The sequence below is a fragment of the Zeugodacus cucurbitae genome, chromosome 6, assembly GCF_028554725.1.
Source record: "Zeugodacus cucurbitae isolate PBARC_wt_2022May chromosome 6, idZeuCucr1.2, whole genome shotgun sequence".
NCBI classification, from domain to species: domain Eukaryota; kingdom Metazoa; phylum Arthropoda; class Insecta; order Diptera; family Tephritidae; genus Zeugodacus; species Zeugodacus cucurbitae.
This window is the reverse complement of record NC_071671.1, coordinates 27,712,797-27,738,771: the sequence shown is the minus strand read 5'-3', so window position 1 is coordinate 27,738,771 and position 25,975 is coordinate 27,712,797. Positions and strand designations below refer to the sequence as shown.

General features: G+C 31.7%; 1 protein-coding gene across 10 annotated transcripts in view; it reads right to left on the bottom strand.

Annotated features, from left to right (window-relative positions):
• The window catches only part of LOC105215948 (transcription factor collier), a 67,729-nt gene extending 42,428 nt beyond the window's left edge, over positions 1–25,301 (bottom strand). For all 10 annotated transcript variants that reach the window (XM_054233772.1, XM_054233767.1, XM_054233769.1 and 7 more), the window contains exons 1-3: positions 24,269–25,301; positions 14,522–14,739; positions 14,346–14,401 (exon numbers count right to left, since the gene is read on the bottom strand). In XM_054233772.1, coding sequence (XP_054089747.1) covers positions 14,346–14,401; positions 14,522–14,739; positions 24,269–24,387 — 393 coding nt within the window. In that variant the 5' untranslated portion in view covers positions 24,388–25,301. The remainder of the gene's footprint in view (positions 1–14,345; positions 14,402–14,521; positions 14,740–24,268) is intronic.
• Between the last annotated feature and the right edge of the window lie 674 nt (positions 25,302–25,975).

Here is a 25,975-nt window from a genome sequence, read left to right as displayed (position 1 = left end):
AAATACAAATACCAGGGATTGCACTCGCCTTTTGTGTGTAATATTTATAAATCTTATTTCCGAAACACCCACCCAACAGCTTGAGTTTTTGTTGTGCAACAAATGTGGCGGCTGCGATTCTTTTTTTTTGTGGTCTCTATGTCTTCTTCTAAGCGCGTAGAAGGCGCATGAGCTTAGAGATAATGGCGAAATAGTTGTTTGTAATTGATGAAAAATGCATTTCGACAACAACCACCTAGTAACGCGAGAGTGTAGTTGGGCGCGAAAATAGCAGTAAAGGAATAGATATGGCGAACAGTGGCTAAAAGCGGGTTGTTTTTTAGGATAAAAAATTATATTATTGTATTTATTTTCAAAAAAATTAAAAAATATTTAAAAGAATTGAGCAAAAGAAATTCAAAAATTTAAAAGAAATTCAAAAAATTAAATTTTTGTACCTTATTTTATATAAAACATAATTACTTTTTCTTAATAAATTATTATTTTTTAACTAAATTTTTCCAATTTCATATTTAAATAAAACATTAGATACTAATATTAGAAATTATTTTGTTAAAACTTCTAAAAAAACATGTGTTTTTATTATATTTTAATTCATTTTATTTTATTTTATTTTATTTTATTTTCTTTTCTTTTCTTTTATTTTATTTTATTTTATTTTATTTTATTTTATTTTATTTTATTTTATTTTATCTTATTTTATTTTATTTTATTTTATTTTATTTTATTTTCTTTTCTTTTCTTTTCTTTTATTTTATTTTATTTTATTTTATTTTATTTTATTTTATTTTATTTTATTTTATTTTATTTTATTTTATTTTATTTTATCTTATTTTATTTTATTTTCTTTTCTTTTCTTTTCTTTTCTTTTCTTTTATTTTCTTTTCTTTTCTTTTCTTTTCTTTTCTTTTATTTTCTTTTCTTTTCTTTTCTTTTCTTTTCTTTTCTTTTCTTTTCTTTTCTTTTCTTTTCTTTTCTTTTCTTTTCTTTTCTTTTCTTTTATTTTATTTTATTTTATTTTATTTTATTTTATTTTATTTTATTTTATTTTATTTTATCTTATTTTATTTAATTTTATTTTATTTTATTTTATTTTATTTTATTTTATTTTATTTTATTTTATTTTATTTTATTTTATTTTAATATTATTTTGAAAATCACACAATCCAACCCACTGCACTTTGCATCATCATAATCAAAAAAAAAAAACAACAAACACCAGTCAGACCTAACGGGTAATACAAAAGAACAGAGCTAACTACTCGAGTGTCAGTCAGATGCGCACTCGCTTTTAGCAACATATGTGCACACTTTTGCGTCACGAAGATTTACTGGCCGTCGCTCGACTGCTGCTGGTGGGGTGCACTAGCAAACACACACACAGACACTCATATGTCAATGTAATACATATTCGAATCAAACCAGCAAAAGGTAATCAGAAATTAATTTTCGTAAGCCCGCACGAGAGGGCTCATCAGCCAAACACATGCTTACACACACTTACATACAAGCAACAAACGAACATAACAGTTATCTGTCTACATTTTGCTCTTGAGAGTATGTATGTATGTGTGTTTGAGGGTTATTATAAATATATATATGAATAACCTTTCAGCTTACAACTATCATCCCTTATTATCCTGTTCTGTCAGTTTAATAATAATTTTTTGTTCTTGTTTTTGTTGTTGCTATTTCATATTTATAGCGCGCTTTTGTTGTTGCTATTGTTGTTATTGCCAAAAAGACAATGAATTGGCATAAATTAGAAATTAAGGTAAAACACACGAAGCACTCGAAAGCAAGTGCCACCGCACGAGGCGGGCGAGGGGCAGTAGTTGAGCGCAGCATGTGGCGCATGTGTCAATCCTGTCAAACTAATAATAAATAGTCCTCGCCGTAGACCCTGGCAAGTGCAATGTAGCTAATGTTACAACTAATTTCTAGACAAATAAATATTTTTTGAAAAAAAGAAGAAAATAACGGTATAACTGTTATTTAGCATTTTTGTATTTTTTGATTTTGTTGTTATTTTGTATTTTTATTGTTATTGTCTTTGTCTTTACAACTGTCTGCTGTCTGCTACCCTCGTTTCTGACACAATTTTTGCATTTTCTCCCTTTTTTCAAGCACTTCGCTTTGGGTTAATGGCATTTTTGTGTTTTTGCAGAATTTACATTTTTCGCCTAATTTCTGTAAATTATATTTTTTGTTGTTAAGTTATTTTCTTTGGCAAATTTCGCACTTTTGCTGCTAATTTTGCTTTTTTGACTTGGAAATAAGTCATCTTTGACTGACTTCTACAAACTGACATTGCAAACCGTTATCAAAAATCACTTTGTTGTTGTTGCATTAAAAAATTAGCAAAATAAACGAAAATTCAATTAAATAGTGAATAATTAATATAAAAAAAAATATTTCAAACTGACAGCAGAGATTCATTAAGAGAAGAATGTAATATATTGAAAATATAACCTCAAAATTTGTGATTTTTTTTCTATTTCTAAAGGAAATCATAAATTCATACTTTTTAGTGACTAATTGTCTTTTAAAATGTGAATGAAAACAATTTTCAGACATCTACTGGTGCTCTACGTCTCGAGCTTTTCAAAAATTAGTGAAAGCTCTTAGCTTTCATCGAACTTTTCTCAACTTTTTATTGTATTTTAAAATTTTGTTGAAAACTATTGTCAGATACCCCTGGTGCTCTAATTATTTAAGTTTTTCGAAAAATTAGTGAAAGCTCTAATCTCTAAGCTTTCATCGAGCTTTTCTCATCAATTTATTGTATTTTAAAATTTAGATAAAAACCATTTATAAACACGTATTTTGTTTCTTAAAGTTTTTCGAAAAGTTGTGAAAGCTCTAAGCTTTCATCGAGCTTTGTTTAGCTTTAATTGCCGTTTAAAATATTAATGAAAAAAGTTTTGGACACCCACTGGTGTTCTACTTCTTGAAATTTTTTCAAACTTAGTGAAAGCTCTAAGCTTTCATCAAGATTTTTATTGCCTTTAAACATTTTGCTAAAAAAACACCTAATGGTGCTCTAATTCTTGAGGTTTTCGACAATTAGTGAAAGTTCGAAGCTTTCATTGAACTTTTCTCTAACTTTTGTAGGTGAGAAACTTTTTGGACAGAATTATACTTCAAGATTTAATATGGATTTCCGAATGACGGCCTAAAACACTCTCCATAACTGTAGATATTTCGTAATGCCGAAGCTATAATTATATTTCATTTTATGAAAGCTCTGTAAAGCTACTTACTCAAAATAATAGCAATATCGCTTATGACCAAGGTCAGTAAGTAGCAAGTATTGGAAGTGCGTAATGTGAAGAAAGAATCCGGGGAAACTACTAGCATAACCACTTTCATTGGTCTAAACTGTGTCCCACTAAAGCTTCTCTACGTCCGCGTCACTGTTATACCCACTTTTAGTTACCGTTTAAATTATTTGAAAGCAAAAAATCACAAAAATTCCTTCAACTAAGCAAAAACAGCAGTCAAGCCACTCATAATTGATATCATGTCCGCTTCGTCTCAAGGAATTCTACGAACGGAACTGCCATAAAGCTGACTCAAACGAGTTACTTTTTTACTCCACATACCACAGCACTAAAGGGATTATCCCTACAACAACATTACTCGCTTGTATGTGGAGAAAAAACCCGTTCACCTCCAACTGCCCGGGTTGTCAAACATTTGAACAACAATTACAAATGCCAAACTTTTGATGTGCGACTGATATACAGCAGCAGCAGCAGCAGCCACCATAATAATAATACAGTTAACAAACATTCAAAAAATGCGGTACGACAATACCGTAAAGGTAGCACAACAAACACACGGATATAACAACAATAACAAAAAAGCGAAAACAATCGCTGCAGATTTGCGGCCACAAAGTGGACGAACTGAAGACAAATACAAAGCGCTTCTTTTTTTTGCCTCTCCTACCAAGTTCTTCTACTAACCAAACGGACTCTACACCGACTTTGCGCAACACCAAAAAGTTATAAGTGATGACAACAATAGTGATGATGATGAAATAAATCTGCGACAAACTAAAAGCCATCAATCAATATGGACACAAGCATAAGCGGCAAGACCAAGTAGATATGGATCATCTCAGTGTGCCAGCGCGCAGCTAAAGGCTAAAACAATAGCGCGCTGTGTGCTGGCTGGCTTTGGGCACAAAGTGGTCAAATAAAAGCATTATGGTATTTGGCGCGGCTGAGTGCTGTGGTATGCAAGAATTTGTGAATCCCGAAATTTCGGGATTACGAGAAATTTCGGAATTTTTATAAAATTTTTTTTTCAATATATTTTTTTCAATAACGGTGAGTACTCAAAGAATTATGCTAAAAAATTTCGGGACCCGAAAAAATTTTATATACGAATCCCGAAAATTTCGGCATCCCGAAATCACAAAATCGTCAATATGAGAGTGTTTTGGTATGCAAGACTGCAAAATTTTGTCAATCCCGAAGTTCGGGTTCCCGAAGTTTTCGGATTCATGTATAAAATTTGTTCGAAAATATATTTTTTTTATAATATGAAGTAATTGCCAAAATTTTGAAAATTAGAAAGAAAGAAATTTTGGGATCCCGAAATTGGATAATCCTCTCCAGATGCTACTCCGCTGTTTATACAGTATATGTATATAGATGTTTGTATGTCGGCTGATTAGCGGAAAATGCACAGAGGCGGCAAATATTTGTGCAAACATTGTGGCAACTAGTATGAGAGCTGGACCCAACTCGCCTAACGGGTAAAAGTGTTGCTCGAAGCTCAAGCGCAGTGTAGAGACAGACATTGCGACAGCATATAGTCGCAGAGAAGACGCATCGCTCTTGCAATGTGTAAACATAACTCACGCCTCCGATGGACCCTGGCTATGTAATCTGCGACGGTTGCGGTGTGCGCGGTGCTCGAGGCGACCAGGAGGCCGTAAGTTAGCCGAAGCTCACTGTTTGCTTGTGCTTAGATAGTGATTTATCACTTTATGCATTCTTTTCTTTTTTTTTGTTGCTTATGGAAGTTTAAACAAGCAGCGAACGTAGCGTACACAATCTGCAATAAAAGTTGGCGTATGTGAGTAGAGATCCGTCCAACAGTAGCTGATTAAAAATGAACGCTTGGCTATCTGCGACGATGAGGAGCAACAACATGAAATGAAAAGAAGCCAAAACTAACAGCAAAGAAATTAAAACAAACTGTTGCACAGGGACTTTGGAGCGACAGTTATGCAAGCGCAGGAAGTACGAAGTGGCTGGCGGGCGAGGAGAAATAAGAGAAAGGGCAAGCGAACGGCTGCAAAGCTGGTGAGCTGGCTGGCTGACTAACTGCCTCACTGACTTGGCCTGGTTCGAGGGTCTGCAGCTGACGGCGTGCGGATGTAGCGCTGCGCACTATGTCCGGTTAACTGTGAATTTAAATACGAATTTGTCAAAATAAAAACGATAAAAAGAGACGAAAAAAGCAGTGTAAACAAGCAAACAAAGCCAAGCAATGTGCAACTGCAGCAAAACAAGGATGATACAGAACGAACCAGTGTATGCTGTAAAGGTTTTTTCCTGCGGCTCTTCCAACATTGGAGCCATTGAGCAACGGAAGTAGCGCATATAGCGCAAAAACAGTTAGCAACGAAGCAAAAAAAAGCATAGAGCTCGCCTCTGGGCTAAACCGTTTAACTAAAGTTGAACAAATTGTTTGCTTAATTGTTAAACCATTCAACGGCTAGTGGACTGCCGAGGATGAGCGACTGATTTGGTGTGTGAGAAGAGCGCTGGAGAGAGGTGTAGGTTTTCCAGTGTTACGAGTGGTCAGTTGAAGTGTAGTTAAGCGCTTTAAAGTTAAGTATTGTTAAGTGATGTTGTGAAGTGGCAGGTGTCAGGCTGTGGAATTATACAAATTAAAGGGATGCTAAATGCTTGGTTTCTGCAGCTTTTCGAAGCTTTACGGGGTTATGAGAATGAAAAAGTGATTGCATTCGAATAATGATGAGCTGTAGCTTCGAAAAGACATTTGAAGCCATGTATTCAAAACAAATTCTGAAGAACCAAACACCAAAACAATTTACAACAACAATTTTTGTAGACAAAAAGCTTCTTTTTGGAATCTTAGGAAGAACATGATCCAAAAAACAACAGTAAGTCTTTCATAAATAACAAATAGATACAAAAACGACGGAAGAGTGATCGTGAAGGCTCTCTACTACACTTAGGTTATGAAGAAAATTGGTAGAGATTATCCAAATATCATTCTAGTAAATTTAAAATACAATCTGGATAGGGTTCTATCGACTTTAGAGGGGAGATGATTGCTTAAATAGCATCCCAAACCATCGAAGACATCGGAAGAGTTATCAGAACTCCAAGATTTTGAAAACTCCAACTGAATCAAACTGAGATCAAGAAAATCGTTATAAGAGGTACTGGGGGAATATAACATTGCCGATATACGATCTGAGTCCACAGAGGGCATATATAGTGAAAATAATGTCAGCTTATAGGTAAGTAGAGGCTATACAATGCCTCGCTGAGTTGAAGTAAGAACGTGAAACACGATCCAGGACGAAGTAAACCACCTTAAATAGGGAAAAATGCAAATATCATCACTGAGAGAGTAAACTACACTCACTGAAAGACCCGTAATAAAGTGAAAACGGCGAGTCCTCGCTCTATTCATCTTTTGTTTCCTATAAAAAAAGATCCGATATTTCGATTCTTCAATCGAGGCTGACTCAGTGGACTAGAATGAGACAGAAAGAGAGCGAAAAAAGGATCTCTCTGTTTGCAACAGTCCATGCTTCATCATTTTCGTTCATGGATCCACGAATTCTCAATCTGTTATAAATTAAAGTATTGTATTGATAGGCGTGTATTTTAGAATAACTGAGAGCAAACGACTACAGATTCTTGTAAGAAAGCAGAGAGTTTTTCAAAATCTTGTCAACTTCATTACTTCTTCCGCTATTTCCTTAAATCTGTTTATATATAGATAAATAGCCTTATATGATCTCTCAGTAATCAACCGCTGTTCACAGGCCTATTAAGCTTGCAACCAAATATTTACTAACGGCAAATCTAGCAGCGATTACGAGTCTATCAGCCAAAGAAAGCAGAAAAGTAAACAGAAGTCACCGGGCTTATGTGCGTTTTATGTGCCTAAGTATTCACTAAAGCAGCCGATAAAGAACGTACAGGCATTACGCCGCTTTTTTATGTGATTTATAATGTCTTCTGTAAGCTTTCTGCTTGTATTAGAAGCTGGGAAAACGAGGTACAAGGTGTAGAACCTGCTAACAGCGACCATTCATTATGTTTGGAAAAATACTATCATTCGAAAAGGCGTGTGTGCGCAATATTTGCACTCATACCCCTGTCACCCTTCTCCTGCATGTTGTGCACGCACGCGACACACGTTGACAAGCGATTGTGAGGCACGCGTCGGTGAGCGCAACACAAGAGTGGTTGCTGGCACTGCAAATGTTGTTGCGTCAAGGGCGGCAAGCGCAATATTCGAACAGGAAAAGAACAATCATTTGATCGGATTAGGTGGGATTTGAAATTGCATCTGATATAAAGGAAAATTATAGGCGAGCAACATAATATACTGCAGGTAGCCAACATACAAACACATGTGAATCTGTATGTCTAAGTGAATGTAGTTGCCTCAGTAGTGTGCTGAGAGTGTGTTGGCTTTGCTTTAAAAAAAAAAAAATATGTTGCATAAACGTTATCTCTTTTAGGTAGCACCAACGAGAGAAAAAAACTAACGAAAAAAGGTTGCAACACCATTTGTGTAGCATACAAGCAGGCGCATAAACGTTTTTTTCGCATGCTGGTGGAATAAAAGGATAGCAGGTTGCATATATTAAAGGGGTTGTTAAGCTATTGTAGTGAATATGGCATATAGTAACTCATATGCATATGATTAGCTAGCAGACACACATATACATATATAATTATGTGTTGCTAGCGCAAATTAGCATGTGTATAAGTATATAGCCATTTTGGACCGCTTTATCTAACGTGTTAGAGTTAGTCTTTCGCCGGTATATGCAAATTGGTTGCGCTGAAATTATATCTGCCAGGATAACTCATAACTCTTGTGCTTTATATTCATACACTGCAGTTCTAGGTGTGTTGTTGTGACGCGTGTCTTTTGTTAGCTTCAAGTGATATTTTCAAGCAAATATATGCACCGCAAGTGGTTTAAAGTATGCTGCGATGGGTATTAGCGTTTTATAATAATTTTAGTAACTAGTTACCAACTAGTCCAAATGTAACTAGTTCGGTATTATTGTAAATACCTAGAGTTTTGATAATTAAAATATAAGTTAATACGAATTTTTAGCTTCTAAATACAAAATTATGTCAAAAAATTTGATTAAACTGTTTTAAAACTTAATTTTGTAACTAGTCTCAAACTGGTGATACACTAGTTACAAACATATTGTATGGACAAACAGCCTTTTCAAATCAATTTGCATCCAGATCAACGTATCTCAAACGAGTTTGTTTAAACGTGTAAAATTTTATTTGTAACTAGTTCGATACTAGTTTAGTTTGGAGTAGTTAAGGTCCGTTAGTCATAAAACGACTTGAAATGTTGAACTTTCCTTTAAAATAAATTAAGTATAAGTTGCTTAAGCATTTAATACTTAAGATTTGAGTAATAAAAATCATTGAAATTACCGTAAGAAATGATTTTGAAATATTAGTCCGGATAACAAATCGTTTTCGAAACTTAATACTTTTCTCAATACAACGATTCAGAGTGTTTGTTATATTTCATATATTTAATTAAATTAAACAAGTAGATTTAAGATATTATTGAAGGCTAACTTCTTGATTTTGCTGCCTAGCTAAGGGTATATGAACCCATTAGAATCATTTGATATAAGAATATTTAATACCGAAATTATATCGGTTTTACTGTATTCTACGCGTGGAGTTTTGCATAATTTCCAAATAGTTATTTTTAAACTGGTCCGGAACTAGTTTATTTTGGACTACTTCTTTTAATTATTTTCTTTAAATTAGTCAGTGAATATAAAACTATATAATATATAAATTTTATAATTTGTACTGAATTGTACGTGTCGATTTTTTTTTAATTCCAAATAGTTAAATTTAAACTGGTCCGTAATTAGTTACATTTGGACTACTTATTATTTTTTGTTAATTAGTAATTTTCATGACAAAAACACTTTAAATAATGAATTTTAATATTATAGACAGTTTATATTTACTAGTTATTTGTGGTACTAGTTGGTAACTACTTCGAAGATGAAAAAAATGCAATGCAATTGACAGCTTATAACATTTAAACATTATATCTTAATTCATATATAAATAAACACCTTCCATATTAGCTCTCAAACACAAAGAAAAATACCCAAGTACACCCTTCTCCGTTTACCCAACTCACTGATAATCAGTTAATTATTAGGGTTGGGTTTCCACATGACAATTTTTTTTCTTTTACTGCTGCATTGCAACAAAAACAGCACCACACTGCAGCCTGCAACTGCAATTGTTTGCTGCTCATTTTCGCTACTTAATTGTGCCGCATTGTACAACAGCAGCAAGCACAACAACAACGTCAGTAGCAATAAAGTGCAGCAACAGCGCGGCACTCATAATAACAATAGCAAATGGCGATTATGCTCATATTTCAAGCATTTGCGGGTAATTTTCAAAAATTTTCACAAAAAGCAACAGCACACGCTCATACATATTTGGCTTTTATATGCATTTTCCCCGCTCACACCACCACCACCCTCAGTACGGGCACTCAGCGCACAGCCAACAACTGTCGCTGGCGCTTGGCCAATATCAAATCAACTAATCTCGATTTCACGCATTATTTTTCAAAAGTGAAATCTGAAACTCGCGCTGAAAAAGCGCCGATTAATTTGCGCCGATAAGTGCCTGAAATATTGTATGGGCCGCAAGCCAGCGGCGGGTATAGGCAACGCTCGGGAAGAGAACTGCTGATTGAGCCGGGTGAATGTGCGCTAACGACGCAATTTTGGCGGCGTGCGACGCATATGGCGGTATTATATGCATTTATATATATATGTATCTTATACTTATGGCAATATGTGTCTACTTTCAAACACACACACACGTACATATATGTATGTACTACATTTTGGTGCCATTTAAAGTGACCAAATCCATTTTACACGCACTGTGTATGTGAAATTCAAGCTCATATGATAGATACATTGTATATATCTATACATATTTGTTTCTATATATGTACATATATATGTATGTATGTATGTCCGTGTATGTTGTCCGTTTATCCGTTAGTCCATTTTTCACATATTTATCGCTTTTGGCCGCTTTATCTGCGCGTTTAACTGAGACACTTTACGAGTTTTCGCATTTTTTTCGCGTTTCACCCATGGTCCCCTTCTCACTCTCTACCACCGCTTTGTCGCGTCCATTGTCAGCCATCATATGACTGTCAGTGCCAAGTCAGCCAGCATAAAGCCACCGAATATTGGTATTTAATATTTTTTAAATGCAATGCATGGCGTTTAAAGTGTGCCGCAATGTGGCGATAGGTGATAAAAGTGTTGGTTTTAATCATATAAATGGAAAATAATTCAACAAATTGTATGTGCTATTAATTGGGAGATATTATGTAATAATTTAGAGAAAATTTGCGTTAAAAAAATATTATATAATATAAAAGTATACACAAATTTTCTCTAAATTATAATAACATTTTTTTTTAAATTAAGTAATTTAAAAATATTAAGAATATATATAACTACTTTTTTATCCCTTTATTAAGAAAATACAATTAAAAATTAAGAAACATTTTTTTAAATAATTGATAATAAATATTTTATGAATATATTCAAAAAAATTTCAAATATTTTAAATATGTACATACTTTTTATGTATTATATATGTATAATACTAAAAAAATTATTCAAATATATAAAACGACTTTTTATCATTATTATTATTAAAGAATAAAAATTAAAAAAAAAATTGTTTAAATTAAAAATTAAAGAAAAGTGTTTTGGAAAAATGCTTAATAAAAACATGTTTTATGAAAATATATTTTAACAATATTAAAAAAAAAAATAAAACTATTTCAAAAATATGTTTTTAATTAATTATACTTTTTTCGAATAAAAATATTTTTTGAAGTAAAGAAAAAGTATTTTTTTAAGTAAAGAAAAAAATATTTAAAAGCCTAGTTCCTTGCAATTAAAATAAATTAAAATTAAAAAAAAGTGTTTTGGAAAAAATTAATAATAAAAAATATTTTATCAATAATGAAAAAAATATGAAATATATATATTTTTTAAATTAAAATATTTTTTAAATAAAAAACTTTATTTTTAAATATTTAAAAATAAGAAAAAAAAATATTAAAAAGAATTATTGATGAAATTATATTTTATGAAAAATATTCCGCAAATATTAAAAAAAAATAAATATAATAAATATTTCAAATATATGTATATTTCAGTTTATATTATTTTGATTATTTTTTTTTAATAAACATTTTTTAAGTGAAGAAAAAATATTTATATTTATATATAATAATTAAATAAATTTATATATTTTTTATTTAATATGTAAATTATTGCGATTTAAGTAGCTATGCCTCAATATACTACACCCACCTTGCCTCAATAAACATATAAATTAAAGAAATGAACATGCGTTTGAGGCAGCAAATGAGCAACCGCATATATATGAAAATGTGCATGTATGTGTGATTGTATGCAATGCCATTGTAATAATGGCCGACCGATAAATTTTATTGCCAAACGATAACAAACGTGGAAATTTGCACAAAAAAAGTGCTTTCAACATATTTTACGCAGTGGCTGCGCACTTACAAACAAACACGTATACATATGTACGTATGTAGATGAGTGTGTATATAATCAAAACGACTTTCGCCTATCGACCTGTCCGCACTCGCCTGTTCAAGTCTGTATAGGTATACATGTATTGATAGCTGTGTGCCTGCGAAATCACTGCATTCACTTGACTTGACGCCGCGCTTTGTGGCCAATGAACGACCAATGAATGCTGTTGGCGTTCGCTTGGTCGCATATGTACTCGTACGTGTGAATACGCAGAAAATTTGTTGACATGCAAATTTATTTTATCGCTTAATTAACGCGTTGAAAGATAATTTGTCATGAAATAAAGTGAGCCTACAATTGTATGCGTAGGCACATAAGAACGTGTGTGGCACATGCAGTAGAAGAGTGTGTGAGAATAAATAACGAAAGCGTGAAATGGACAATAAAAACAAATACATTTTAAATTGAGTGATTATAATGTTTATAAAGCATTATTTATTGGACTTTTGTATATCGCAATTTTCGAAGTGGCATTTCGTGATTTCGAAAAATTTTCGAACTGAAAAAATTTAATGTATCTCACTTTTTTACCACTTAAAATATCTAATTTCGCTTTTTCAACAACTTTCAAAATTTCGAAATTTGCAAAAATTTGCTTTTCGCAGCTCAACAGAATTTAGTATACTCGTATTTACTTAAAACAACTCATCTTACTTTTGAAATTCGAAATTTTCGAAGTTGCATTTCGGGATTCCGAAAAATTTCCGAACTCTAAATATGTAATATATTTAGTGCTTAAAACATTTAAATGCGCTTTTTTAATCAACTTTCGAAATTTCGGCATTTTCGAAGTTGCATTTCAGGCTTTTCGAAAAATTTCAGTACTTATAAAAATTAATATTTTTAGCATTTCAAACATATCATTTCGATTTCTTTTAAATATTTCGAAATTTCGGTATTTTCGAAGTTGAAATTTCAGAATTTCGAAAATTTTTACGACTTTACAATCATGTCTAAAACATCTATTTTAGATTTTTTATCAACTTTCGAAATTTCGGTATTTTCGAAGTTGCATTTCGGGATTCCGAAAATTTTCAAAATTTAGTTTTTATTAATATTCTACTGCGAAACACTTCCAAAAACATAAAATACAGCATTAAAGCTTCATTTGAGCGCTTTTACTTGCTTCATTTAAACCCCTCAGCCTTCAGACCAGTGTGAGTGAACGCATTTTTCTGCCTACAAAGTAATCGTTTTTCGAACGCTTGCAACAAATCAACACACCCAACAAGTGCTTGTAACACTTTGTTTTTCGAGCTTTGTGTATCGGCAATAAAAGTTCGTCCGTCAAGAAATTAATTACCCTTGAAAAAGGAGCAAGCAATTCACTGACACTCAGACTTACTTATTCGATTCCTACATTTGAGCAGCTAAGCATCACTTCACGCTCATTTGAAAGTCAAGTTTTTATGGCGTATTTCAACAATCGATGTTTTTTTCAAATACACAACAACTACAAAGAGCTTTGCAAGAAAAACGTTTGATTAAAAAGATTAAAAATCAAACATATGGTGCAGATCCTTGCCGCTATCGCTCTCACGCGGCTTAACGAGTTGGACACTGCCATTATTTTTTTCCAAACTCTAAATGTGCTGCGTTTGCATTTCGCATGGCATTAGCGCAAGCTAAATCACTAACAATGCCATGTGTGTATGTGTGTGTGTGCTGTTAGTTGATGTGTAGGCGTGCCGTGTCGACCTGTAGCAAATGAGTTAAAGGACGAAAAAAAGGTGTTTACCAGTCGTCGTCGTCATCGTTGTCGCACAAATGGGACTCCCACTAAATGGATCTGCGAGTGTAAAAGGGGTACCAGCAATAAATGTCCGTAAAAGTGTTTGTGTGTTTGTGAGTGTCTGAATGTGTGGCAACACCCCTATTAATTCTTTTTTGCTGCCGTTCGTTTCGTACATGTTTGACAACTCAATTTATTGGTGTATACCATGGACGCACTTAATTAACTGTGACAATCAATTTTGTACGCAACTTATGTTCGATTTCATTGCAGACACACATGAATATATGTGTGTATCGACATAAGCGATTATAAGTGCACATAAAAACAAATGGACGTTGGGAAAATATGTGTTTTTATGTTACTTTTAGCTTTGGTAATTTGCAATAGTTTTGTTAAAAAAGTTGGTAAAAAAACGTTTTTGCAAACGAACAATTTTTTTACAAGAAACTAAATTAATTGCTTGATTTTTGAAAATTGTGCTGCATGATATATTTTTAAACTAAAATAATTAGCAATAGTTTTGTTAGATACAGTTTGTAAAAAAGATTTTACAATCGAAGAAATTGTTGGTAATTCTTTAAAAATTTTCTCGCATGATATTTTTTCAAAACTAACATAACACGCATGCGAATTTTTCAAAATTTTATTTTTTGTAATAAATTTTCTTTGTACACAATATAATCTTATAGAACTCACCTGCTTTGTCACCGAATCGATGAGACGCACAAATATGTCCTGCTCCTGACGCGCACCTGTTTTAAAAAGAGAGGAGAGCAGATTAAAAATAATTATTTATTTAATTTCAAATATATCCAAAATAATATATTTCAGTTTCACTTTCTACTAATTATAATAATAATTTCATTACTCACCATTTGCATAGAGCAACTGCAGCCGGTACTGTATGCCATTATTTGTTTTTGTCGCATCCGACTCCGAGTCCTTTTCAATAAAACCAATAAATGCCGTACGTTCGATTTCAATCGGTTGACCGGCACGATCATATAACGCGATGACAAAGTGGAAAAAGTTGGATTTGCGTAAATTACTTGGCGGCTGTTTTTCGAAGTGAGCGCGACCAATGCCCAAACTGGAAGGAGAGGAAGAGAGAGAGAGAGAGAATATGTGAATAAAGGGGTAAAATATGCATAGAAAATTAAGTTTAAATATTTTTTTTATTTTGTAGCATAAATATTATTTTTAAAAGATTAAAACTTCCCAGAACCATAAATAAATTTGAAATCTGCGCCTAAAAGCTGCAAAATTAAATCAAATTCTCAAAATCGTAGCATACTTTTATGCGCGCAAGCTCAATATATTCCTAGAGCAAATTTTCCTTACAAAATTATTCAAATGTGGCAATAATTTCCTAGAAATAAGTCATTAACAAGGTGTGTCCTAGCAATTACTAATACAAGTGCTCGAATAACGGGTATGGGTTATGTCCATAATTGGCTATGAATGTTTCACCTTATCAAGTGATCAAGTAATCGACATTTAGGTATCTTAGCCAAGCGCAATTCCACATCATAAATTATGTCAAATTAATTGGTATGCACTGTGTATCACTAATGACAGGCGACAAGCGCGAGAAGAAGTGATGAATGTTTAATACAGTGTTTTTGAAAATTGTAGAGACAAAAAAAATTAAAACATTATAAATAAATCGAAGGTACATAAATTTACCATATAGAAAATACTATAACGGTAATTTTGAATAAAGAAAATATTTTTTGCGAAAATGTTGTGTACAGTGTTTTTAAAAAGTATGGATACAAATAAAAAAAAATTGTTAAAATATTTTATTTAGATTTTTTATTTTAAAAAATAATACATTTTTGTTTTAGAAAATTTTTTGAATTTTTTTTTTTAATTTAGAAAATTTAGAAAAAAATATTAATTTTGTTTCAATTTTTATTTACTAAAAAAAAATATTTGTTGGAATAAATAAATTTTGAAGAAATATTATTTTTTTTTTGAATTTAGAAAATTCAGAAAAAAATATAAATTAAAATATTATTATTTTATTAAAAAATATTATAAAATTTCAATGATGCTATTAAAAAAAATGTTTTTTTTTTTTATTTAAAGACATTTAAGCATTCATAACTCCATTCATATAAAGCCGATACTCAATTATATGCACATATGTATGTATACGATATATATCTCTATATATTTATATCTGTAAGTAAGTAAGTATGTATGTATGCCTCTATGTAAATGCGTTTATGCAAACATATTTGTTATGTGGACGTACTATTTATGTGCGGTGTCCATGTCAAACAGATATAATAATTGCAATGAGTGGTTGCGCATATGTTAAATGTCAACAACTTACCGGCACAAACATACACACACCTACATACATACCGACATATGTAAAAATAAATATTTCATATATGTAAGTATACATATCAGATGGACAGCAGTGAGTACTACAAAAATGACCTTATGGGCTTGTAAACGCCTTCATACAAGAACAACAATAACAAAAAACTCTACGAAAGACAACTGCAATACATTGAATATATTTTTACATGGCAAAGGATATCAGTGAAGTCAGAGGTACTCATTTGGTTATAGGTACAAATATGCATCTATATATATGTATGTTTGTATATTTGTATAAAATAAAGGTAAAGCTCGTTTTTTAATTTTTGCGTCAGCAGTTTTTATATAAGTATAAATGTATGTATGTACATATATAGTATAGGTTGACTCCCCTCACTAGCGCATTTGCAAACAATTTAATTTAGCAAATGCCGTTTTTATCAGATTTTATTATTTATTCACGGAAAATTGCACTAGCGTCATACCGTTAGTTGCGTTTTTTGTTTTTATTTTTTAATTTTCTACGACACGATGCGGTTATTATTAAATAGTTGCATGACAAAATGCAAAATTATAGTCACTCCTTGTCGGACACTCACACATACATACACACACGTGGAAATGTGAATATGAAAATGAACGGTATGCGAACGCTTTGTAATGAAGATTAAAATTTTTTATTTAGCAGCTAACAAAGGAATGCCAGTGTTTGGCAAATAATGGCCGGTAAGTGATGATTATTATGAACAAAGGTATAGATATTTTAATAAATATGAAAAAAATAATAATTTTATTAAAAAATAATTTTAGTTGGAAGTGAATCAAATTATTAAAAAAATATATAATAATAAAAAAATAAGCTAAAAAAATTTCAAAATTTTTATGAAAATATATTTTATTCAAATAATTAAAAATTATCTGATAAAAACTTTTTTTTATTTTTTTTAATATATATTTTTTTGCAATGTTTAAAAAAGCTATAAAACTTAAAAATTAAAACTATAAAAATTATTATAATTTAAAAAAAATATATACACACATTTTTTTAAAAATATTCTCAAATTAAATTGGAACAAAATGTTATTGCAAACATAACAACGATCATATTTCAAGATATAAATGAGAATAAAAGAAAGATATTTAAAAAAAAATAAATAATGATGAAAACAAATCAAAAATTTAATTAACAATTGTTTTAAGAAAATATTTAAACTAAAATTTATTTGTTTAAAAGAATATTTTTTAGAAACAAATCAAAAAAATTTTTAAAAACATTTTTTATGAAAAAAAAAAATTGAATGAAATCTATTTTTCATGTAAATTGAACTCAAAAAAAAAAAAACATAAATTTGAAGAACTCAAACTATATTTAGTCACATTCTACAAATGCAGCAGACTTAAATGCAAAATGCACAAAAATACTACTTCGCACCTTGCAATGCTCCGCACATCCGCTTCAACCCAGAATTGTTGCTGCCCGCCGCTCGCACTTGGACGCCACAATATCTTTCAGACAATAAATTCAGCAATGCAATTGCTTATGCAATCGCATACGAGTATGTTGGAGCAATAAAATGCATTTCATATGACCATATAAATATAGCTGAACTTACTTACATACATATTATATATATTACAGTTATAGTATATATTACCGTAGCGTGTATTTTATGCCATTGCAGCCACTTTGTCAGCAGCAATAAATGTAAAATAAAACGCTTGCCGACTATCGATTTTACATAATAAATCAACTGAAGTTTTACACATTTTTATGATTTACGAGCTTACATACAAACACACATACATTCATACGATCATATACATATACACTTGTGAGGCTCGTCGTGTTCAATAAAGGTCAAAAATTAGCTAGCAAATGAGTAGTTGTTTGTTAGTACGTGCAGCTTTTTTGTTTTTATTATTGTTGCCTTTGTAAGCGACCAATCAAATTAAAAGTATGCATTGTAATTGCTATTAGGTGTGAGGTGAGCGGTAGAGAGGCTTTGTATAGTTGCTTCTTCACTCACATACGCGTGTGTGAGTATAAAGACCTAGCAAAGTTTAATTTCATATTTATTTGAGTGGCATATGATATGGTGTGGTCTATTATAGTTAATCTCTTGAGCAAAATAAACAAACAAAATTTGTATATGTGTAGCTGTGTTGTACTATATAAATTGTTCACTACATTGTAAAATATTGAATTATTGTAAATGCAGGCGTTGAACTCATTGGAACCATACATACTATAATATTTACTATATTAAATAGTCATTTTGACAGTGCGCGTTTAATAATTTTCATAAAACTAAATAATTTGATTAAACTTTTTCAGATGTCTGTTGTTACAATCTTAAAATAGTGAAAAAATCAGTTTAAGTAATTTCCATAATATAAAACTATTGTAAAATGTCAATTAAACAGAGCAGTTATTACATTTTAAGTTAACAAAAATTAAAACAAAAAAAATATTAACAATTGGTAGTATAAAAAAAATAAAATTTTAATCAAAATTAGTAATTAAGAAACGTCTAATTGAAAGTGCTTAAATCCATTTAAAAGCTAATAAAATTAAAAAATAATCAAATTTTCGCTTATGGAAATTTATAAATAACATTAAGGGGGCATTCTGGTCTAGGATTTTGAAAAAATCGTTTTTTTTTGCATATTTTTGCATGAAAGACATTCAACAATATGACCTGGGATTAATTTCCAAAATTCCACTTATGTTCGGAGGTACAGCCTGTTTTGTGACGAGGCGTCCGAGCCGGCCGAGCGATCTCCTAAACTTTAAACGCGTTTTTCTCGAAACTACTTTTTTGAGTTGGTTGCCATGATATCTCAAGTTCTACTGAACCGATTCCTTTCATCTTCTTTATATAATGCTCTATCGTGTCTGCCTTGGATTTCCAAAAATTTTGATTTGAAGTATTTTTAAAAAATTCGAAAAGGTCGAAAATATCGGGTAAAAATTTTTTTTTTTGAAATGGTCAACCCGTAACGACATCCTTACTAATCTTCTTGTTTTTTGTGTTTTAGATCTCTACAAGGATTGAAATCACGTCAACCAGGACGCACCGATTTTTATAAGCCCCACTCCACCGGCCCGTATCTCGACGAATTTTTTTTCTTGCAATTTTTTTTTTATATTATTAAAATGTCGAAAAAAAAACATATAAAAAATGGATGGTAAAAATGTTTTTAATTTTTTTTTCTTAGTTTAAAAAATGCCTAAAATGCATCTAGACCAGAATACCCCCTTAAAGGATTTGAATAATAAATTTATAATACAAAGGATTCTTGTTCAAAATATTTTTTTCTTAACTATACTATTTCAGTCGATTTGAATGATTTAGTTCTAAAATAATGATTTTAATAGCAAAAATTTTCAAACATAAATTGTGAAAATGTTGAAAGAGAAAAAAAATTTGGATGAAACCCTAAAGTAATACATATATGAGAAATTGAAAAATTAGTTTTTAAGCATTTCATGAAATGTTCAGAATTTTTTAAAAGCTTTTACGAGTATTTTTTGATTTTCTCAAACACATTCTATGCTGTTTGAAGATTTAAAATATAATACAAATTACAAATTTTAATACGAGCATAGAACAGCAAATTTAAGCCATATACGAGGTGTCATCAAAAATATATCAGGAATTTTAAAATTTCCAATTGTCCAAAAGTACAATTGTCAAACTTTTTTCTATTTGTTAATATGTCGCATATTTTCTGTCCTAAAAAATATCATTTCATTCACTTTCCAATATTTTATTATATTTTCTTTGCAATAATTAAGCCGTTTGCAAAATTTTCGCCTGCGGTATTTGTTGAAAAAATAACATTTACAGTTTATTTATGTATATACAATTATAAGTGCCTTTGTTTGACGCTACATAATAAAAAATTATTTTATCTAAACTTATTGCCATTGTTTGATATGAATTATATGTGCGTGCATAACTGAAATACATACAATCATGAGTAAACATACGTATGTATGTAAATAAAGTCAATACATACATACATACAGTATTATATACTATTTTTTATCTCTTAATGCTTCAGCACATGGCTTTGATTATTGTTATGTTTTTTTTAGTTCACTCACTGCTTACTGAGTGTGCTAAAGTTTTTGAATTGAAATATTTGTGATAAAAAATTAATTATTGAAATTTTAAAAAATTAATTATTATATTTCTATGCAAATAATGTATTTTAATTTATATACATGCTATTAGGTACTAAAGAGCTTATTACAGACACTTTAATAATGATTATAATACAAAATAAATATTAAATAAAACATTTTTTATTTTTTTTTATAAAATTTGTTTTAAAAAATTAATTTAATATTCATAGAAAATTATTTATAAATCAAACTTACTTTTCTACCGCAATTTTATTTCAAAACATGATAAGTTTATATATTTGAAAACAATTATTGATGTGTGGCACATTAAGAGCATTGTTATTTGAGATTTCAAAGAAGTTGGGCTACCAACGACTGAGTTTTCGCAATTTTTAAATAAAAAATTCACAAAATACTCTTGAAATATTATTTGATACGCTGAATTGTTTGAATGTGTATATGTGTGAATATATTAAAAAAAATGTAAAAATATTTATTTATATCTCTTTTGAAACCAACTAAACCTTTAAAGATATTCATACATTTTTATTATAATTTAGGTATTCTTTGCACATATTTACAAACATATATCTACACATCAACTGAGAAGCTGTCCCCAAAAATTTAGCATTTCTTTCTTTGTTTACGCGTATTTTAATACAAAAAGCAAAGTATACTGCTATATATAACAGCTCACACAAAATCTGCATAAAGACACTCACACACATACACAACTTTTCAAGCATTAATGCAAGCAATTTGGCGTCAAATTTAATTACTCGCCAATTTGACGCTGCATTTTTGTGAATTTTTCAGCACAAAAAAATATTTTTTTTTGTATAAAATTTTTTTCATACCAAAAATATATTTTTTAATACAAAAACCTTCTTTCTATAGTTTCATATTCTCTTTCTCACACTTTTTCATTTAAATTCCACACTTTTGTTGTGTTTTCTATATCTAAATGTATGTATAACTACCTCAACGTCTTCTCTTGTTGCTGATTTGCCGTCGCCAAATATAAAAGTCCCGCTGTCATCTTCGCACAACAACTACTACTACTAGTTAGAATAGTCCGCGCACTCACACTCGCTCACTTTCGCTTTCACTAAGAACTACGTATAACGGGAATTTCGACGCTATTTTTGCACGCTGCTGAAAACAACACACGCTTTAAGCAACTCAATGAAAACTAACCAAACAAAAAAGCTTTCCACAGCACAAACAAACAAAATCCCTTTACTTTAGACACAAACACACTCACTCTAAAGCAGAGGCAGAGACAAAGAGTCATACACAAAATTCCAAAATTCGTAAGAAAGAAAGCCTTAGAAGAGCAATAAGCTACCGGAGAACGCAGTGTATAGACAGGAAGATGGTAAAAAAAGGAAGCCAAAGTGAAAGTGAAAGTGAAAATAGCAAGAAAACACTAAACCACCGTAATATACAAAATAATAACAACAACAACAAACACAAATAAATAAACGGAATGTTGGCTTTTGAGTCAAACGGCAAAAGGACTTCATTACAGCATGCGTATACACAATGGGATGCCCAAAAACGCACACACAGAGCCGCCTACAAAGCCAAACAAAGAGAATGCGAAAAGTAAACAGTTAATATGCCTAAGCTTGTGAGATATCGCTAAGTTAACAAGCGACAGCAGAGCAGATAATTTGGAGTAGTCGTAGTGGAGACCCATACTACTACTTGAGAGTCAGCATGCCGGTTCCACCAAGAAAAAAGGGGATGAAAGATGGCGTGAAAAGAACAATAAATGGTTGCCAAGTGCGTCGGAAAATAATTTTTGGAGCTTAAAATTCCTAAATTTCAGTTTAATCTTGAGTATTTAATTGAGTGGAATTTTGAGTTTTTTGCTGAGTGATATTTTGAGTGAAATGTTTGAGTGATTTTATTTTTTTCATTTTCTATTTAATAAAATAAGCTACAAAATACAACAAAAACACATTTGAGTGAATTTCAGCCGGCGGCTTTTCGAAGTACGCTAACTTTCTTCTACCTTTTTCACCAGCTTTCTGTTACTTTTTTCGACTACTTCATGCAAAAAACAAAAAAAGAAGTGAAACGCAATAAAATACAGCAACAGTAGCACGTGGTTCTATGGGGTCACATGTGAAAGCGCGTCGCTACACTTGAGTGAGTGTGTGTGTGCGTAGCGCTTTAATTTTTCGGGGGAGACTTTTGCGAGACGTTTCGCATTACAAATTCCCAACGGTAAAAGGGTGGCATGCAGCCGCAGTGGCGCAGTTAGTTAGCCAACTCGTGGGGGCTCTCAAGGTACTAGCTTGGGGTGCGTAGCTCAGGGATGCTTTCAACGAGCTGCGTATATTTTCTTTGTGTTTGTTTGTTTGCTTGTGGGTGGCTGCAGGTAAACAAATTACGCACATTTTGTAGAGTTCACTGCCACCATTTGCTTGTTGGTTTGCCGTTTCTTATGGCCGCTCAGCCGCTCAACTGGTAGGCATAAGGAATTGCTTTGTTTTGATGTTGGATTTGCAATCAATGTACGTAAAAAAGGATGTGAAAGAAAAGTGCTAATGAAGGCAATAGAAATGCTGTTAAATTAAGTTAAAATTAATGGGAAGACGAAAAAAAAATGTAAATGATGATGTTGAATGGACTAAAAAAATATTTTTTTTCACCTTATGAATATTTAACTAACTTATTATAATAATACAATGATATGCTATTTTATTATTAATTTAATTTAATTTATTTACTACTCGTCAGTATGTGTTGTTAATTTTTTTATGGTTATGCGATAAACAAAAATATTTTAAATACATTTTCTTAAAAAAATATATATTTTTCTTTAGTCAAAATAAAAAAATTATTTTTGTTGGAGATTTTTCTTATTGTTTATGTTATTATTATTGTTGTTATTGTTTATTTTTATTTTATTCATCGAAGACATTATTATGTTATAAAAAATATTTATTAACTTATGCTATTTTATTATTATTTTTATGGAATCTACTTGCTGCTCGTCAGTTTGTTCTATTTATTTTATATGGTTATATTATTGACCTTTTTTTAATTTTATTTAAAAAGTGAAAGCTTTTCAATTATTAAAATGTTAAACAAATGTCTTGTTGTTATTGTTATTTTTAATTATAATTTATTATTATTTATTTATTTATTATAATCATGATAAAACTACAGTTAAACTTCCATAACTCGAACTCTTGAATTGGCAATAGCAGTAAAATTTCATACAAATTACTTTCCGTAACTCGGAAGTATCTCTAACCGAAGATTTTTTGTGGATTTCGAGTTAGGTAACTTCAACTGTATTATTCTCACAGTAAATATTCAATTTATAAATAATTTTTCTTGACTAAAAATTTTCAAAACGTTATCTTTTAATACGAATTATTTTATTTTATTAATTAGAACTTTTAAAACCCAATCATTCAAGTTTTCAGTAAAATTATTTTTAGTTTCAAAATTAGGTTAAATTAATCAATTGATTTTTTTTAAATTAAATTTATTGTTTATATTAAATTAAAATTTCTAAAAATTATTTTTGCTTTTCTTAATTTAGTTCCAATATTCTTTAGAAAATTACACCTTAAAAGTTTAATTATAAATCTATATTATATACAATTTTGCACCAAAAGTATTTAATTTAATTTTAGAATTTTGTGTATTTGTTTTTAATTTTTTTTATACTTTCATATTTGCGGATAAAATATTTTCAAAAAAAAAATTTATATAAAAATATGTTTTTATTAATTAATCGATTCGTTTTAACCATAAGTGAAAATTGAATTTCCCTTTTAGAAAATTAATAGCATAAATATTGAAGCTTTCAATTCCTTCAGTTTAGTATTTTCTTACATTTCGAAATTTAGTACAAAATCAAAATTTATTTTATAAAATTCCAGTATTTTAATATTATATTCCGTAAGTAAGAAAAAATTCAAATTTTCTTATGATTTTAGGCACCTAATCAATACCACAAACCCAACGTATACACACTTGATCATGCCACTCCTTACCCAACTTCAATACTCGCTAAGCACTCTGCTTCTATCAAAAATTTTAACAAAACTACCGTTAACATTAAAATAATACCATTTCCCCGTTCTTCAAATCAAAACAAACCAAAAAGAATCACTCTCACACTTACTTGCTCTGATCGATGACCGGTTGCATCCAGGCGCGCGCACCTAACGGCTCCTCTTTCAGCGATGTCATGGGACCGCGCGGTTGATTCATATCCGCCGCGGTCGGCGGTAGGCCAAACATCAGGCCGCTCGCCGAACGTGGACCCGTCGACGGATAGAGTTTGCGACCCCATTCCAGCTCGAGTGTGGGCCAAGGGGTGGCCGAGCTAAAGCCCGGTACTGGCTCGTCGGAACGCAGCTTGAGGCCGTCACAAGCACGTAGGGGATGTGAAAAAGAGCAAATTGTTGGAGCTGGAGGGGCTGACGCGGTGATAGTTAAAGACACTTGATACGAGAAGCTAATGAGTTAAGCGGTAATCTGATATGATGAGCACTGTAGTTTATTGATTTTTTTTTTTTCAAATAACAACAACAACAATTGATAATTTGTTTATGACAAGCGTTTCAATTTCCAAAACGCGCTTCAAACTAAATGCTCCCAGTTCACTATTCACAGTTATGACTTGCGGCCTTTTAACACTTGGGTACTCTAGGGTACTACGTCACGCGCGTCAAAATTGTATTAAATGTTCACACACACACGAACACTTTTCAGTCGCACTGTACACTTGTCTGCACTGTCAATCACAATTGGTCAGTCCCGCGGTCGTCACCACCGACGTTTACGCAAATTCAATGAATGAGTTCAGAAAATTGTTTTCAATATCAAATGTGATTTGATGAACGGCACTGATTTGTATACGACCAAAAATCAGCATTGACGCCTCGGTGGCGAAAAAACACACTCCGTTGAGAATTCGTTCGATATATATTTGGTCCCCGGTTCAGTGAGGAAACAATAATAATAACAACAACAACAAAATCACAAGAATAACAAAGCTTAAGCTGGCACACTGTGTTTTGCGGTTTTCAAATGTGTTTGGCTAGCACTACTCTCTTGCCTAAAAGTTCTTGCGACAGCTGTACCGTCCCGAGTGGCTGTTAAACCCCAACTGAATCCCGCAGTGTGATGTTATGACCGGCAATGCTGCCACTACCACTCTGCCACTGTTGCGCTGCTGCTGCCACTACGACCGCTGCGGCGCGCACATTATCAACGTACAACGAGAGCTCAGCAAAGCACAGCACAACGGCACACAGCAGCGATGAGCCAACCAGCCAGCCAGCACAACCAACGAGTCAGCTAGGCCGCAATGTGACGCCGTAGACATCGGCACATAGCAGCAGCGATGACGAGCCATACGCGAATCACCATTGGCGAGGGTTCAAGCGCACTGCTTCTCGGCTCGGGCACAGCACAGCAATAACAATGCACGCATGGGAGTGTGCTAACGGAATACTACACTCTTACTGTCTGTGTGTGTGTGTGTGTGTGTGAAAACACCACTGTTTGGAAGAACACTTAGCACAAGCACAATAACAAAAACAATGGTGGTGCAGTGAGTAGCGGTAGCAGTGTGCTTCAACAGTTGTTGTTGGTCGCCATGAAGGCAGAGCTAAAGTGTCGATAGCGTAGTGCCGCTGTTGTTGCTGCTGAGCACGGCAGTGTAGACTGCTTTGAAATCGCTATTGTTGTTGTTGGTAGAAGTGAACAGCCAACCAACCAACAGCGACAGAGCTGCTAAGTAACAAAAACAACTTTGTGATTATTTACCAGCAACAACAACAATGCGTGGCAGCGCTTCAAACGAAAAGAAATAATATGTAAT